The 14,854-nt window shown below is 44.0% G+C and overlaps 1 protein-coding gene across 1 annotated transcript in view; it reads right to left on the bottom strand.

Annotated features, from left to right (window-relative positions):
• ptch2 (patched 2) overlaps positions 1–13,982 on the bottom strand; it is a 38,525-nt gene extending 24,543 nt beyond the window's left edge. Inside the window, exons 1-2 of the mRNA XM_086043275.1 lie at positions 12,763–13,982; positions 10,148–10,340 (exon numbers count right to left, since the gene is read on the bottom strand). Coding sequence (XP_085899401.1) covers positions 10,148–10,340; positions 12,763–12,912 — 343 coding nt within the window. The 5' untranslated portion in view covers positions 12,913–13,982. The remainder of the gene's footprint in view (positions 1–10,147; positions 10,341–12,762) is intronic.
• Between the last annotated feature and the right edge of the window lie 872 nt (positions 13,983–14,854).

Genomic DNA, 14,854 nt, shown 5'->3' with positions numbered 1-14,854 from the left:
AGCTCCTGTCAACAGTTTCAGTGATCAACGTGGAATTGGGCGGACATCTTTATCGTAATGGGATGCACGAAAAAGCTTGACAGAAACATGGCTGCAAATAAACAGAACGTTTTTTTTGAAGCAGACATTTTGAGCGAATTCCATCTGGGGCTTGTATTTTGATAACTACTACTCGGGAATCTGCCCAAATGAGTCTCAATCAGAAGTATCCCAGACAGATTTTCAACAACAACCCTAAATGTTTTTTTTTTCCCCCAAAAAATATGACGACACGAGAGACTCACTTTCCGCATGTTCTGAACTTCAGTCTGCACCGAGCAGAATAAAGTCGCCTGTAGGAGTTGCGCCATTGTGGAGACCTAACAGATGATCTCAAAGATTTCCCTTCTTTAGACAGCAAACTAATTGGGATTGAAGCAATATTTATGCCTCAGTTGCTTCAGGATGCGATTAATTAACCCCCCAAAAGATTCTAATGACTAACGAGACCTGCGGCCACCTCCCAATGCGTAAAGACAAAGTGGAACAAACCTCTTCCACTGACATCTGTTAAAACCTTTTTTGACGTTTCGTATGTTAACCTCTACGGCGTCGGGGTTTTGATCCCAACAGGAACTGGGTGGCTTCGGCGAGAGAGACTCTGGCTCTGTAATTACAGGCCTCCTGAAGTAAATTATAGCTATTTGTGTCTCGTTCCTCCCATCTGGACCACCCAGGCGGCCCGGTCCGCCCTCTCTCTCCCCTTCTCGCCTCCTCTTTTGCTCTCTCTCTCTCACTCGCTCGCTCGCTCGCTCTTTCCCCTGGTCCGGCCCCAAACACCTCAACTCCACAAACCGCCACGCTCGCTCACTCCTGCTCGGCCCCAGATGGACCACTTGTCTTTTCTTTGAGTCTCCTCTCGTCTTTCTTCGCCGCGGTGCCCCCCTCCCTCAACCCGTGGACCGCAACCTTAAAGGGACCGTTCCTTGGAAAATGTTCTCCTCGGAGGCTTTTAAAAAGCAAAAAAAAAAAAAACCTTTGAGTGAGCAGGCTGAGAATTTCAACACCCAAGTGGATGATTGTTTTACTACAGGGGCAGTTAAACTGTTAGCCCGTGGTCGGCAGCGTGATTAAAGAGGAATTAAAAAAAAAAAAAAAAAGCTGTAAAACCTGCCTCGAAGTAACATTGTCAGTCTTTCAGCGTCCCCACCAAAGAGTTACAACACTGAGAAGGTGAAGAGAAATGTCAAAACAAGCCCTGACTTGGCTTCATGACTCCGAGTGGCACAGACCTAATGTTTGGATGAGCGTGTGTGGCCCGACGTAAACGCTGGACTCAGGCAACCTCGGTCATTTCCTCTCGTCGTGACCCTTCCCTTCCCCTTAAAGCTTAGATTTCCCAAACTGAGGGAAATATGTATACGAGGCTTTACGGGGCAGAGCAGATGCAAAGCTATTCTATGCTATTCTCTTCTGGTGGCGTACAGGCCACGCTGGGTCAGGCCAGGCCACCTTCAAAGTTCAGTGTGGTAGATTAGCTGGATTACGGGGAGTGGGGGGGGGGCCTGAAAGGCCCCACGCTGTTCTGGAGGAAGACCCGAGAAGAGGAGGGCTGAAAGTGACATGTGGGCTCTTTTTTTTTTTTTTTTTACCTGCTATGCATATGTGCCATGCTAAAAGGGTATGGGGGTGGCTACTTGACCATATTTCTGTCATTCGGGGTCTTAATCAAGTACTGTGAACTCTTGTTTCAATGCTATTGTTGTATTGAGAGGAATCATGCTAACGTTAGCACAGCATGGACACAGCAGGATATTGGAGCCGATCGCCGATCGGCGAGTTAACAAAAACAAACATCACCGATCTGATCAGAAGATGGTCCAAGCTATGTAATTATTTAAAGAACTTGTTTATTTACTGTAAGGTTGGTTTCTGCTAGTCATGGAGGATTGCGACCGGCCCGGCCCACAAATAGCTAAAAATGACGTATACCGAAAAATACGGTATACGTCATTTCTAGCTATTTGTCATTTTCCATAAGGTGCACTTAAAATGCTTTAATTTTCTCAAAAATTGACAATGCGCCTTGTAATCCTTATGTGTGTTTGGATGTCGGCTTTTCGGTTTGTCGTCTTTAATTCAAATCCCGACGACCACTCCACTCAAATTATTTATAAATATTGGGGAGAAAATCAACTGTATATACAGACAAACCTTGAATTATTAACGACGGCAGCACAAAAACCACTGGAGCGAATGCGACTACGTTTACTATAATGTCTTATTTTTGGAGGTCAGATCAATGACGCCATGTATCGATCTGCAAATTCTGACATTCCAACCCATCACCGATTGTCCGTAAAATATCTGCCGATCCGATTCAGACAATCAGATCTGTGTAAATTATACTGTAAATATAATTATATATTTTTACTACCATTTCTTGAGCATACATACTGTTCCATGAGCGGGAACGTGAAAAGAAATGAAGCATCCCTATGTGGTGACCCCCCCCCGTCCAGAGTGTACAAAGCCTCAAACCCAAAAGTCAGCTGGGATTGACACCGGCTCAACCTTGACCCTAATGAGGGACAAGCACAATGGAAAATGGATGGCTGGATGGATGGATGGAAGTCCAACTTTTTGCCCATTTCAAACCTCTTATTCCGTTTGTCACTTGGACCAAACTCGAACCAGGACCGGCCCGGTCCGGGCTGCCCCACACAGCCTTAACCGAGCTGCCCCGAGCAGATGGGCAGGCCCTCCAGAGTGCCGCTCCACTCCCAATGTACCACCCTTTTGTTGTCAGTCAACCCTTCAATTTCTTTCAAATGTTTCCCAACAAACAGCAGAATAAAATAAAGCGGGAGTATTTTTTTTTTTTTCCTCTTCCCTCTTCCTGACAACAAAAAGCAAATGGACCAAAACGTTCCCAGCCTGTAAAACAATGCCAGGCTCGACTGTGGGAGTGGTAATGGGAGGCTGGGAGGGGGCGCAAAAAAAAAAAAAAAAAAAAAAAATGGGGGAAAGCTGGCACTTAGCTATCTTACATAAAGAAATACAGTGTGAGCTTTTTGTCTTACTCTGTTTTATACTTATCTATTATATACTGGTAAAAGTTGGAGAATTAAAAAAAAAAAAAAAAAAAAAAAAGCAATATGTATAAGTGACGATGAGCTGTTTCCAGTAGAAAACGGAGAAAGCAACAACAACAAAAAATCTGTTTCACTTACATTCTATTCAGATGTGCCAGCGGTGTTATCCACCACACATAAATTTCCACCGGGACTGGCATTTAGGCACTTTCCATTTCCATATGTATAGGCTTGCCTCTGCTAATTATGCTAATCGCGGCCAGTGTTGGCCACTGTGAAAAATAGTCACATTAGACACTCCACTGACCGCTAATACTGCTTAATGTGTGGTTGAAACATACATTCATCCCGGCCTGAAAGGCAAAATTTTTCCACGTTGCTGGTCTCATTGAAAGCAGAAATGAATTTATTGAGCCCGGGAATCATTTCTTTCTTTCATTCTTTTTTTTTAGCCCCCCCCCCATCCCCCACTTCTTCTTTTACAAGTCCCAAGACAGCATCCAGTCTCCCTCTCCATCTATGTTTTATATGACTACGATGTAAAGACAGAGGGAAATAGTGCAAACTCAAAGGTGACTGGTGTTGCTTTATGCTACGCATGGCAAAGACAAAAGCGTTGGCTCCTAGGCAAAAGAATGAAAAGAGTGACGCCCTATATTGATTGAGATTTCATTATGCGGCTTTTTCCGTGTTGCTTTGTAGCTTTTGAAAGAATCTTCCAGTTGAGGGCCACAGCCTCTCTAAAAGCTCCCAGTCCAAAAATAGTAGGTGAAGATGTGTATTACACTTATGTGGTAAATATCCATCCATCCATTTTCTATGGCGCTTATCCTGTTCAGGGTCACAGGTAGGTATTTTCGAGGTATTTTTTAGTTCCCGATTTTAGATTCGATTACATTTTTTAAAAATTGCTAGCATGCTTGTCTCTGTGCGCTAGTGTGGTTCTGCAGCCATCCACAAACGCAATGCGCAATGATGTTTGGCGCAAAAGCATAATTTGATGTGCTATGCATCTGGAATGAAAAAGCGTTTCAAGACATGATTTTCTAGATGAACTTAATCGACTCGATTTTCGATTAATCGGGGTGAATCGATTTTTAAATAGATTTTCGATTAATCGTTACATCCCTCGTCACGGGTGAACTAGAGCCTATCCTGTTTGACTTTGGGCGAGGGCCGGTCTAATATTAGGGGATAATTGACTAATCGATTATCTTTTTGTAATTCTGTCACCTGTATGCACTTGGTGGTTAGGCTGCACTAAATGGCTATAACCAGCACCGATGCTATTTAATTCAGCCTCCAATACTTTGCTGTCTAAAGACGTTTACACAGACTTTCGTTTCTGGGAAGAACAGCAAGATCCACACTTTGGTGCTTGGAACCAAAAGTTCAGAACCTTCATATCATAATTGCAGCTTTTCATTTTCTATGGCGCAAGCTAACTCCACACAGGAGGGCCGGAGCTGAGATTCAAACCCAGAACCGTGACACAGATGTGCTAACCACCTCTCCACCGTGCTCTCAAAATGGCGAGCACGACTCGGCTTCCGAGATGGTAAATTCAGTTCCAGAAAGTAAAACCCATGCCACAGTTTGTCTTGAGCCACAGGTGCTTCTACTCAACTGAGCTTGTTTACCTGGCGGTTGAGGAGAAGCATTTCTGGCTAAAGCCAAACTGTGGCAGGGTTTTTTACTTTCTGGACCTGGATTTCCCATCCCTGCTCGGCTTCAGCCAGTTGAGATTCGGTTGATTCAGTCTCAATGAAAGAAGAACATCACAGTTGAGCTACATGTTAGCATTATTGTGCTTGAAACTGGAGTTCAGAACAATGAATTGCGGAATGATTCGTTTCCCAAATTAAGGAAATGTAATCAAATAGCCATACCTACTTCCACACAGCAAAGCCGGAGCTGAATATTTTCAGAATCGAGCATTATACCGATTACACCTTTGATGAATTGAGTAATCGGATAAAAATCGATTTAGTATTATTGTACCAATAACCAATTATTTCCATCCACTTGACATCACCATCCTCACATTCTACTGTAGTGTCTGTGACTTTGAGTGTGTATAGCGGGGCCTGGCCTGGTGAGTGACATGGGTGTCAGCGAGTGAGGGTGTAGAGTTGGCTGGTTGTTAACTGTCTGGTTAGCTAACTGGCTGTAATAGTCTGCGTGTGGAGTAAGTTGGCGTGAGTTGTGGCCATCGGCAGCTAATGCGTAGGAAAGTGCTCATTACGCGTTTGTTTACTTTGTTTGTTCAATAAAGTGATTGAAAGTGAGTCAGCGGCCGTGTCTAATTCGATTCATATAAATCTGATGCAGCGTCATCATTATTATTATTATTATTATTATTGATTTTTATAATCCAACTATCCTTAGAAGGCAAGAATTGACAAACTTGTCATATTAACTAACATGTGTCTAAAGTTGTGTGATGTGATGTTTATTTGAGGGGTGGTCCTGCTCCAACTGTGTGTGTATGCGTGTGATTGGGGGGGGGTACGCTGAGAAAAGCAAGGCGTGACTTGGGCTGAAGGATGGAGTGTTAAAAAAAAAGGGGGGGGGGGGAGTGAAATAAACATTTGGAGGTGACCCAGGTTGACTCTGCTCTTGTTTGTTCTCTCTACCAGTGAGGTCCTGGGCCCTGAGCGCTGGGAGTTTATTTATCTAGCTGGGGCACCGAGCGCGCACTATTCACCTCCAATAATGCCTCATAGAGCTCCCTTTCTCTGTCCGAACTAGGCCGCCGTGTGCGCTCACATGAATTGTAGCATTTACCTGCTGTGGTTTGTTTACAGGGGAATCCCCCCCCCCCCCCAAAAAAAAAAAAAACAAGTTCATTTGTGCAAACTCAGAAGTTTTTTCTCTTTTCCCTCATTTGGATGCTAGTTGACTGTACTGCACATTGCTGTGGTCTTGAGCGCCCCTCAATCCCACTTCTGTCATCGTCTTTATGGGACATGTGGTGCGCCTGCTCGGCCTTCTCTCGCCCGCGCTCGTGTTTAGACAGTTGGAATCACTGAACGTGTCTGTCACGGCTCACCTAAAGCTCGGCTAGGAAGCATTTGTTTACAGAAACACAGAGGCCTTTTCTCTCCTTTTTTTTTTTTTTTTTTACCACCACAGACGTTTTTTTCAATAGCAACACCTCACCACTGACAGGACTGTAATGTTGAAAAACGAGACAAGGCAAGGCGAAAAAGTGTCAGCGAGTCATAAACTTCCAGTCTTCCTGTCTCAACCATCCCCCCCCTCCTGGGTGTCTACTCCCATCACTCTCCTCTTCCTGCATCTCTCTCTCTTTTTTTTTTTTTTTACGACCACCTCCTTTAACTCCCCTTCTCAAGGACAATACTGGCTAGGTCATACAACTGCCAAGCTCAACCATCACACTTGAAAGCGGGATGATAATTGTTTACAGTATGCAAATGTCGTTTACGTGCAGCATTTCCAAAGCTATGCGGGATGTGCGTGTGTCATATTTGTCTCTGCGGTCTTGAAATCCCTCATCAGACTAAACACACCCTGATACTTCCACACAGGTGCGAAGACTAAAGACGCTCCTGGAGGAGGAAGCAAGCCCGGAATGTCAAGACACGCCAACACAGCAGACAAGTCAGGCTGTGTACGCAGAGAGGCGACAAGGATGACAGCGTGAACGTGTGTGTAGCGTGAGGACAGTTGTCAAAACAAGACTTTGCGACGTGGGGGATCACGACACCTCCACGGGCACATTCCAAAGGCATCACAATCGCTTTGAGGGAAAGTGCGCAAAATGTCAGTATTAGATTATAATCAAGTGATACTGTTTTTCTCACAACTTATCACTGCAGCGACAATACAAAGTGGTTCAAATCTATTATTTAAAAATTATTTTATAGTTATTGAAAAAATGCCATTTATTTTGCATTAATGCCGTAATATCTGGGGCATTTTTATATTATTTTGTTGAATTTAAAGCAAGTAAATTACATAGTATGCTCTTTTTTTTTATATTAAAAAATATATATATTTTATTATAATATCTGGCACAATTTGTTTCATTTTTTAAAGTAATTACAATATTATTAAATTTTAAGGAAATAAGATTGTATTATTCAATTAATATTTTTGATAGTAAAACTATGCTTTTCTTAAACGGCTATATTTCAAATGTAATCTAATTAATTTCTATTTCATTTACTATTCAAAGTACGATAACAACATAAAATGAATACAAATTTAATTGAAACAAATTATATGAGATTTTAAAATAAAGGTCAAAATCCATAGTTGTTTAAAAAATGCCATATATTTTGTCTTAAAACCCTAATATATGTGGGGATTATATTACTTATTTTGCATGATTTAAAGCATTTGAATTATTTTAAAAAGATAATATACTGTACATTGCTTTTAAAAAATATTATATTAACAATGCTGTATATTTTGACTTGCAAATTTTTTCCCTGACAAATGCTATATTTGACAGTAATATCTATCAATTAAAAAGAATTTTTTTAACTTACCTTTGGATAAAATTACACCATAAATGCACATTATTTTTAGTTTTAGTCAATTACTTTTGACTATATATTAAAATCGACACGAGGCAAAGCCCCTGACACATTTACCCAACTGCTGCGGCTATTAGTCTAAACACATTCATACATGCCTCCCAAAAGTGTCCAATTTCCAAAAACCAAAACAAAATGATCTGCGCCCTACACTGATATATCGCCCGTCTCATCCTGTCCTTTTGTCTTGCGGTTTCTGTGCGGCCGTGTGAGTGTTTACTTGAATTTGTGCGTGCGAGAACTAACCTCTCCTTGTCCCACAACCACTTTACTCTCCATTGAGGCCCCTAGCAGCTTTGTGAATGGGCTATTGGTGGAAACAAGGCAGGCAGAAACTTTAGAAACATGGCCACGGCCTCTTAAAGGCACAGCATTCCTTTTTAAGCACGACCCCCCCCCCGCCCCCCACACACACACACACACACACACTGCCGCACTCTCCCTCCTCACTGCCCCTTTCCTTCCTTCAGTCCCACAGCAAAACAACTGGCACACAAACGTCTAAACATCTCTTTAAAAAACCATGTCCTGGCCAATTAGCTCAAGAGGTAATCCGAAATCTTTACACTGTTGAGAAGTGAAAGGGAAAAGAAACAGCGACTACTTTTGTTGCCGCTCATAATGAATATATCTTGACAAATAAGGCTCAAAAGGTCGAAATTCGACCGCTTCAAATGCTACGTCAGCTCCGCTCGGGCCGGAGCCGTCTGCCCGACACGTCCTACGCTGACATGGTGGGCCGAAAAAAAAAGAGAAAAAAAAGCCCTATAGGGTCTGTTTATATTCACCAACTGCTGTGGCGCTTTTAGAGCGTGCAAAACAGGTGGGTAAACTTCAGCTGCATTCACTTAGAATTTTTTCTACTCATGAAGGAGGAGGAGGTGGGGCAGGAGGCGGTGGTTTAAGGGGGGGGGGGGTTGCCTGCCTGCCTGCCTGCCTCGCCTCTTGTTGAATGGAATCCAAGAATAGTTAGGGACCACACAGGGAGCCGTAGAAGAGGAGGGGCGGGGGGTGTCCAAACCCCCCCCCCCAGTACTCCCCTCCTCTCTCAAAAATGGCTAACCATTCACACAGTCCATCTGCTGCAGGGATCAGCCACGGCACTGAAAGCCTGGGGGTTTAAAAGGAATTTTGGCCAGTGTGAAAAACCAAATAAAGCTGCTTCTGCCCCTGAAAAAAATAACGTGCAGATAACTTTGACCTAAAACCCAGCGGCGGCTGGACCGAAGATAGCGTGTGTGAGGTGCGACATGGTCACTTTCCACTTGACAGGACACACGATCCTCCTAGCACTAATAGACCAGATGAAATCATTCAGACGACTGACTGTTGATAAATCGTGTCTTGATGCAAATGGAGGCCGAACGAAGTGCATTGTTGGTTCAGTCTCAACTAGCTAGCTGTCTAAAGAAGCGCCAACATGATGTCAGCTGTGGGAAGTTGAGCTCCATCCATATCCAAGACATGACACTGAGCTCATAGCATTACAGAGAACGATTCTCCCATTTGCGTCAAACATATACAGTGTCTAATGAAAACAACTGAGAAAACGTAGTCCCTCGAAAAGAAAAAAAAAAAAAATCAACCGGCTCGCCAACTACAGGGGGTCCTCGGTTTACGACGGTGCCAACATACGATTGTTTTGCAATGAACTAGTTTGCGTGGCGGCGTAAGAATATGTGGTCATATGGCAAAAGAGGGTATGCTTAGTTCTCACCAAAACTCACAGCTTTAGATTTGACGGTTTTATATATTTATGGTTTGAAGTGGGGTTTTTTCGCACAAAAATTATGTCTTTGTTACTGTCATCGTAGGATAGTAGAAGACCACGGCACGGCGTAGGAATACGTCACACCTGGATCAAGGGGGGATGCTAAGCTACCAGCTTGACTGACTATTTTTCATTGGATTGTTTCAAATGTATGGCCTAGAAATGTTTTTCAAATCACTATTTACAGTACCGGTTACTATGACTGTACTGCTGTGTTAGCATAAGTTTGAGGTAGACAACAACACGGCGTAAGAATACACGATCACAAGAGGGCACGTTTAGTTACTGCCATACTTGCTGTTTTTTATTTGAATGTTATATAACGAAGACCTTGAAGCATTTTCCTTAGAAATATGTCCCCAAATTAGTGCTTTACTACTATATTAACAAATGTTAGCGTAGAATTTGGCGCCGCGTAACCGCGGAAGGATACGTCGTCACCTGGCAGGCAAGCAGCATAGCTTTCTGTTTTTCATTGCATTATTTTTCAACTTTGTCGTAAACGAAGGACCTCCCTGCAATTTTAACCAAATGTACACTGAATCTGTCAACATGTGATAACAAAAGTACCACCCCAATAAACTGAGAGGACACAAGTTTACAACTACCGTTAAAGCCCCGATTGGCACCCATCGGGACAAACACCGAACATCTCGCAGACCAAGAAACCAAGACGAGAAGCGCGGCGGCCCCCGATTGTTTAGTCACAAAAAAAAATAAAATAAAAATAAACTCACCTTCCACCCACAGCTGCTCGATGTCTGTCTCGATGGCGGCCACTCGAAGTCCAACCGAGAGGGCCCCGAACACCAAGAGTCCGATAAAGAGTACCTTCCCGCAGTGCCTCTGGATATGACAGCCCAGAGAGAACAGGAGGGCCTGGAACCTGGCACGGATCCACAGGGGGGCTTTCTGACCTACCGCCTTCCCCTGAAGCGGAAGAGTGGGGGGAAAGAACATTCAGTATTATGACATACACTGTAAACCACGAACCGGATCCAAAAGCTTCCCGCAAATTCCGCGAATTCTGCTCAAAACTAGCCATAAAACTGATCGTGATCAAAGGCAGAGACAATTGTGCAATATGAAGAGGCAATCACTACAGAGAACAGATTAGGTCAGGGCAGAGATGTCGCAAAAGGGCAAGCAACTCAGGCAATTGCCTTGGGTCCTGAGCTGAAGGGCCCCCCAAGAGATGGCTGACTATGGCCCATATCAATGACAAAACCGTGGCGCTACAATTTAGTCGCTGCAACCACACCGTGTCAGGCATCCACCGAAAAGGGACCCCTTACTAGCTGTTACTGACTGATTGCTGGTAGGAGGCCCTGAGAAACGGCCGATCTTGGACCTTAGCAGCGACACAACTGGAAAGCCGCATAGACTGCAACGACACATCGGGATTGTGGAATCTCCGTAACGGGGATTTCTGGCTTTTCCAGTTACAGTAGTTAAGAGATCTTTGGTTATTTGTCGTTCAGGTTGATCAGGATTGTTATCGGGCTTCTTGGAGCTGTCTTATGAGCGGATCATTTGAATCAGGTGCGTTTGAGGAGGGAGATATCTAAAATATGCTGGAGAGGGGCGCCTCAAGGACCGGAGTTGGACACCCCTGCTGTGAACAAACAGAGTGCAACTCAGCTTTTGGCTAGATTTTTGGTTTTTGTTGTACTAGTACATCCCTAGCATTGTTATACCATCCATCATCTACGCCGCGTATCCGCATTAAGGTCGTGGGTGTGCTGGAGTCTATCCCAGCTGACGTTGGGCGAGAGGCGAGGCACACCCTGAAGTGGTTTGCCAGCCAATCACAGGGCATCATTATTAGACATATGATATAATGCGCATTTGTGGTTCCATCAAGGGCAACTCTCAACATGATTTTACAACGTGTCTATTCTACAACGTTTAGGAGCAATCCGTGGCTGTCGGAACCCGGCATCCATCACATGGACCGGGTCCAAAGCTGAGGCAGGATCTCCCATGACGCAACACAATTAAAGACAAGTCAAAGGCCTCCGAATGGCTTTAATTAACGCACTGGAAGTCACGAACGTTCCACATTAATCAAGCCGGTTGCTAACTTTTCTGCATATTCAAAACAAGCCTGCAACTCATCTAGCCTGCTAGATGGTCTGCATATTTGCTTGAAATTGCGCTCGCGAGCACTGCAACTGTCACCGCCGTGTTTCTTTCTTCCCCCCCCTCCCTCCTCTCCGCGGCGCTGAAACACATCCAAGCATCCGGGCGGTCCGAAAAGATGCTTTGTCAGATCAAACTCAATCAGTGAATTCCTTCACAGGACCCACCGCATTTCCAAACAAGAGGCTGGCGGAGCCCACCGTGCAGCTTTGAGGGGCTGCCCCGAGCCAGAAACACGCACGGGATGTGTGACATTATAACAACACGGAATGGGAATGCGAGTCAACCCTTCAATAACCCTTTAACAACCAAGACAAGTTTGTATTTCATATTTCTTTTGGGCAGTCGGTAGTTGTGAAAATGTGAGCCTCTACCAAATGATCACTGCTATTATCACGTTATAAATGTAAAATCATTTATTTAAAAAGATGTTCTACCGAACAGTCGAGGCATCTACGGTCTTTGAAAGGGACTGGCTTGCCTCGTGTGCTCTCCCGATTGCTTGAGCAGGTACTTCACTCATCAGTCAGGGATTGGCTTTTTAGCGTAGTTCAATCATACACGAGACTTCTTTGAATTTGGCTCGCAGAGGGGTGGTTTTTGGACCCCGAGTAAAGGATTATAATTCAGATAAAAAAAGACTCCAACTTTTTTGCACAAAAATCCTGTAACTTATGTAAATTCGACAGTTCACATGATGACATGGTTGGACTCTTTGGTGTGGTCGTCCATACACGAGACTTGTTGGACGTTGGATCCTAGAGGGCTGGTTTTGGAACCCGTGTAAAAGACTACATCCTAAAATCAACAAAAGGATGTCCTTCTAAACAACATGATTTTCATGTAAGCTCAATAAAGTGAGCTAACTAACTTTATAGTCCATCTAAGTGGAGTACATCCTTACATGAGACTTCTTGGAGTTTGGCTCTCACAAGTTTGGTTTTGGGACCCCCGGTTAAGGACTACACACTCGGAAAACACTCCACAGTCCCAACAAATAAACTCCCTTATAAACAAAATCCCTTACCGAAAATTCAATTCAGTTAACCCTGGCGCAAATAAATAGTAAGTACCCTAAAAAGTCAAACCTTGTCATCCATACATGAGACTTCTTGGAAGTGGGCTCCCACAGGGCTGGGCTTGGGACCACCAGTAAAAGATACCAATAACATCAAAAAACCTGCCCTTGAACCAAATCCTGCGTGATCACCTTTGAGATCTGTTTAAGTGCGAAAGCGGCGTGGCAGTAGCCGCTGGGTCTCCGGAGCGCGTCGGCGTCAACGGCCGGCCGGGAGCGCGCGTAGCTCGGGGGTAACTCTCCGAAGACGCCGGCCCCTGGGACCCCGCAATCCGAGGCCATGGTCCGAAGAGGCTTGGGGGGCGAAGCGACACACAAAGCGGCTGCGATTTCACAGAGCGCCGCAGTAATCCGACATGGGAGACGAGCGCGTCCGGCGCCGACGAGTTGGAAGAAAGTGTCCTGCTAGTCTTCCGTGGAGCCGAACGAGTCGCCAAACTCCATCCCAACATTATGCGCCCAAATACGTAAAGATCCTTCAGTCGTCATTCGATCGCGGAGTTGTTAAAAAACACACACATACAAAAAAAAAAAAAAAAGAGAAGAAGAAAAAAAAAAGAAAACAACGTCTCAGATAGTATCGGTAGTAGTTGTAGCGGTGGTCTTGCTGGTGGTCGCGCGTCACGTCTAGCTCCGATCGCGCTGCGGCAACATTTGGACGAGCTCGCTACTCGGCAAATCCTGAAAAGGGAGCTTTGATGGAAAAGTGCCGCGGCTCCCATTGGCCGAGGAAGAGGCAAATTACTTTGCAAACATCGCCTATTATTAGCTGCTAAGCAACAGCTCACCAAAGTGGAGAGAGAGAGAGGGAAGGGAGAGAGAGGCAAAGGAGAGAGAGAGAGAGAGAGAGGAGGCAGACCACCCAGGCTGCTACTGCCTGGGCTGGGAGGGGAGGGGGAGGTAGGGAGAGAGAGATCGAGAGAGAGAGAGAGAGAGCGCAGGGAAGTGAGAGAGAAACTCTTTCAATAAAGCCCGCACACGCACGCTTGCTTCCTGACTGCATGCTTGTACACATTATTTCCCGTCTGTACACATATTTCCCAGTTTAAGCACATTATTCCCAGTTAGAGCTCCATGGTAGTGGACTTATTCCCAGTGGGGCACGGTTATGGTTCTCTCTGTATTACTCACGTTAGTCATGTTTTGTACACGCTGTGAGTGTTAATGTACAATATTAATGTGCATTGTTTGTGTACATTATTTCCTGCTGGTATGTTATTCCCTGTTATTGTTATTGTTCCCCGTTAGTTAAATTACTCCCAGTTTGTGCATAGCATTCTCTGTGAGTTATTTATTTTTCCCATTAGTGTAGCACAAGCTCTGTGTGGCCCCTTGATTAATTTTTTCATTTTATTTTACAAATCCAAGAAATTATTAAAAAAAAAAAAAAAGAATAAGAAAGAATAAAAAATGTCTTATTTTTTAAAAAGCCCACTGATAAACTTTTATTATACGATCTCATGAACACTGGGGGAAATGGGTAAAACAATTGTGGAAAAACGGGAAGTAAATATATTTTAAAAAATACTTGGGAAAAAAAATGGTGAATCTACGAATCCACAGGTACCGAACCATGAGTATACAAGGGTCTACTTAAGCATGTTTTCCATTTTGTGTTGATAACAGTAACAACTAACATGATAAACGTCCCCCTCCTTCTGCCTAATGCTATAATCGGCCAATATCAGCATTTATTTTGACTTATCAGCACATAAATGACTCAGAATGTGAATCTGCTGGCTACTGTGCTATATATGTCTTTTTTTTTTTAAATGACCCAAGTCCATAGTGTGTTTGCACTACACATGCAGTCTCATATTATTGCTCTTCTCTACAAACATATTTACAGTTGAAGCAAACTGTTAATAACAATTCTTGGAACCTGACTGAACTTTTATTGTAAGTGCACAGAATATATCTTATATAAGTACACTGTGGTCTTCTACAGAGACAATTATGCATCCCTCCACTTACATCAACCCACAAGTCTTTATTGGGAATGAAAGTTTGCTAACACAAGCATCTACTAGACGACGTATCAGCACTAAGCTTAGCGCTCATAAAACTCTAGTGACATTAAAGCATCATAAGACTTATAGCATATATCCTATCCCCCCCCCCCCCCCCCCCCCCCAAAAAAAAAGAAGTTCAGAGGTGGCTGCCTGGTTCAGAGTGACACTCTTATCTAAGGAGACTCTTTGGAACGGTTCCACGTCTTGACATG

The sequence above is a fragment of the Filicampus tigris genome, chromosome 10, assembly GCF_054856515.1.
Source record: "Filicampus tigris isolate MCC_2025a chromosome 10, RoL_Ftig_1.0, whole genome shotgun sequence".
In the NCBI taxonomy this organism is placed as follows: domain Eukaryota; kingdom Metazoa; phylum Chordata; class Actinopteri; order Syngnathiformes; family Syngnathidae; genus Filicampus; species Filicampus tigris.
Note: the sequence above shows the minus strand (reverse complement) of the source record. Positions and strands in the feature narration are given on the sequence as shown.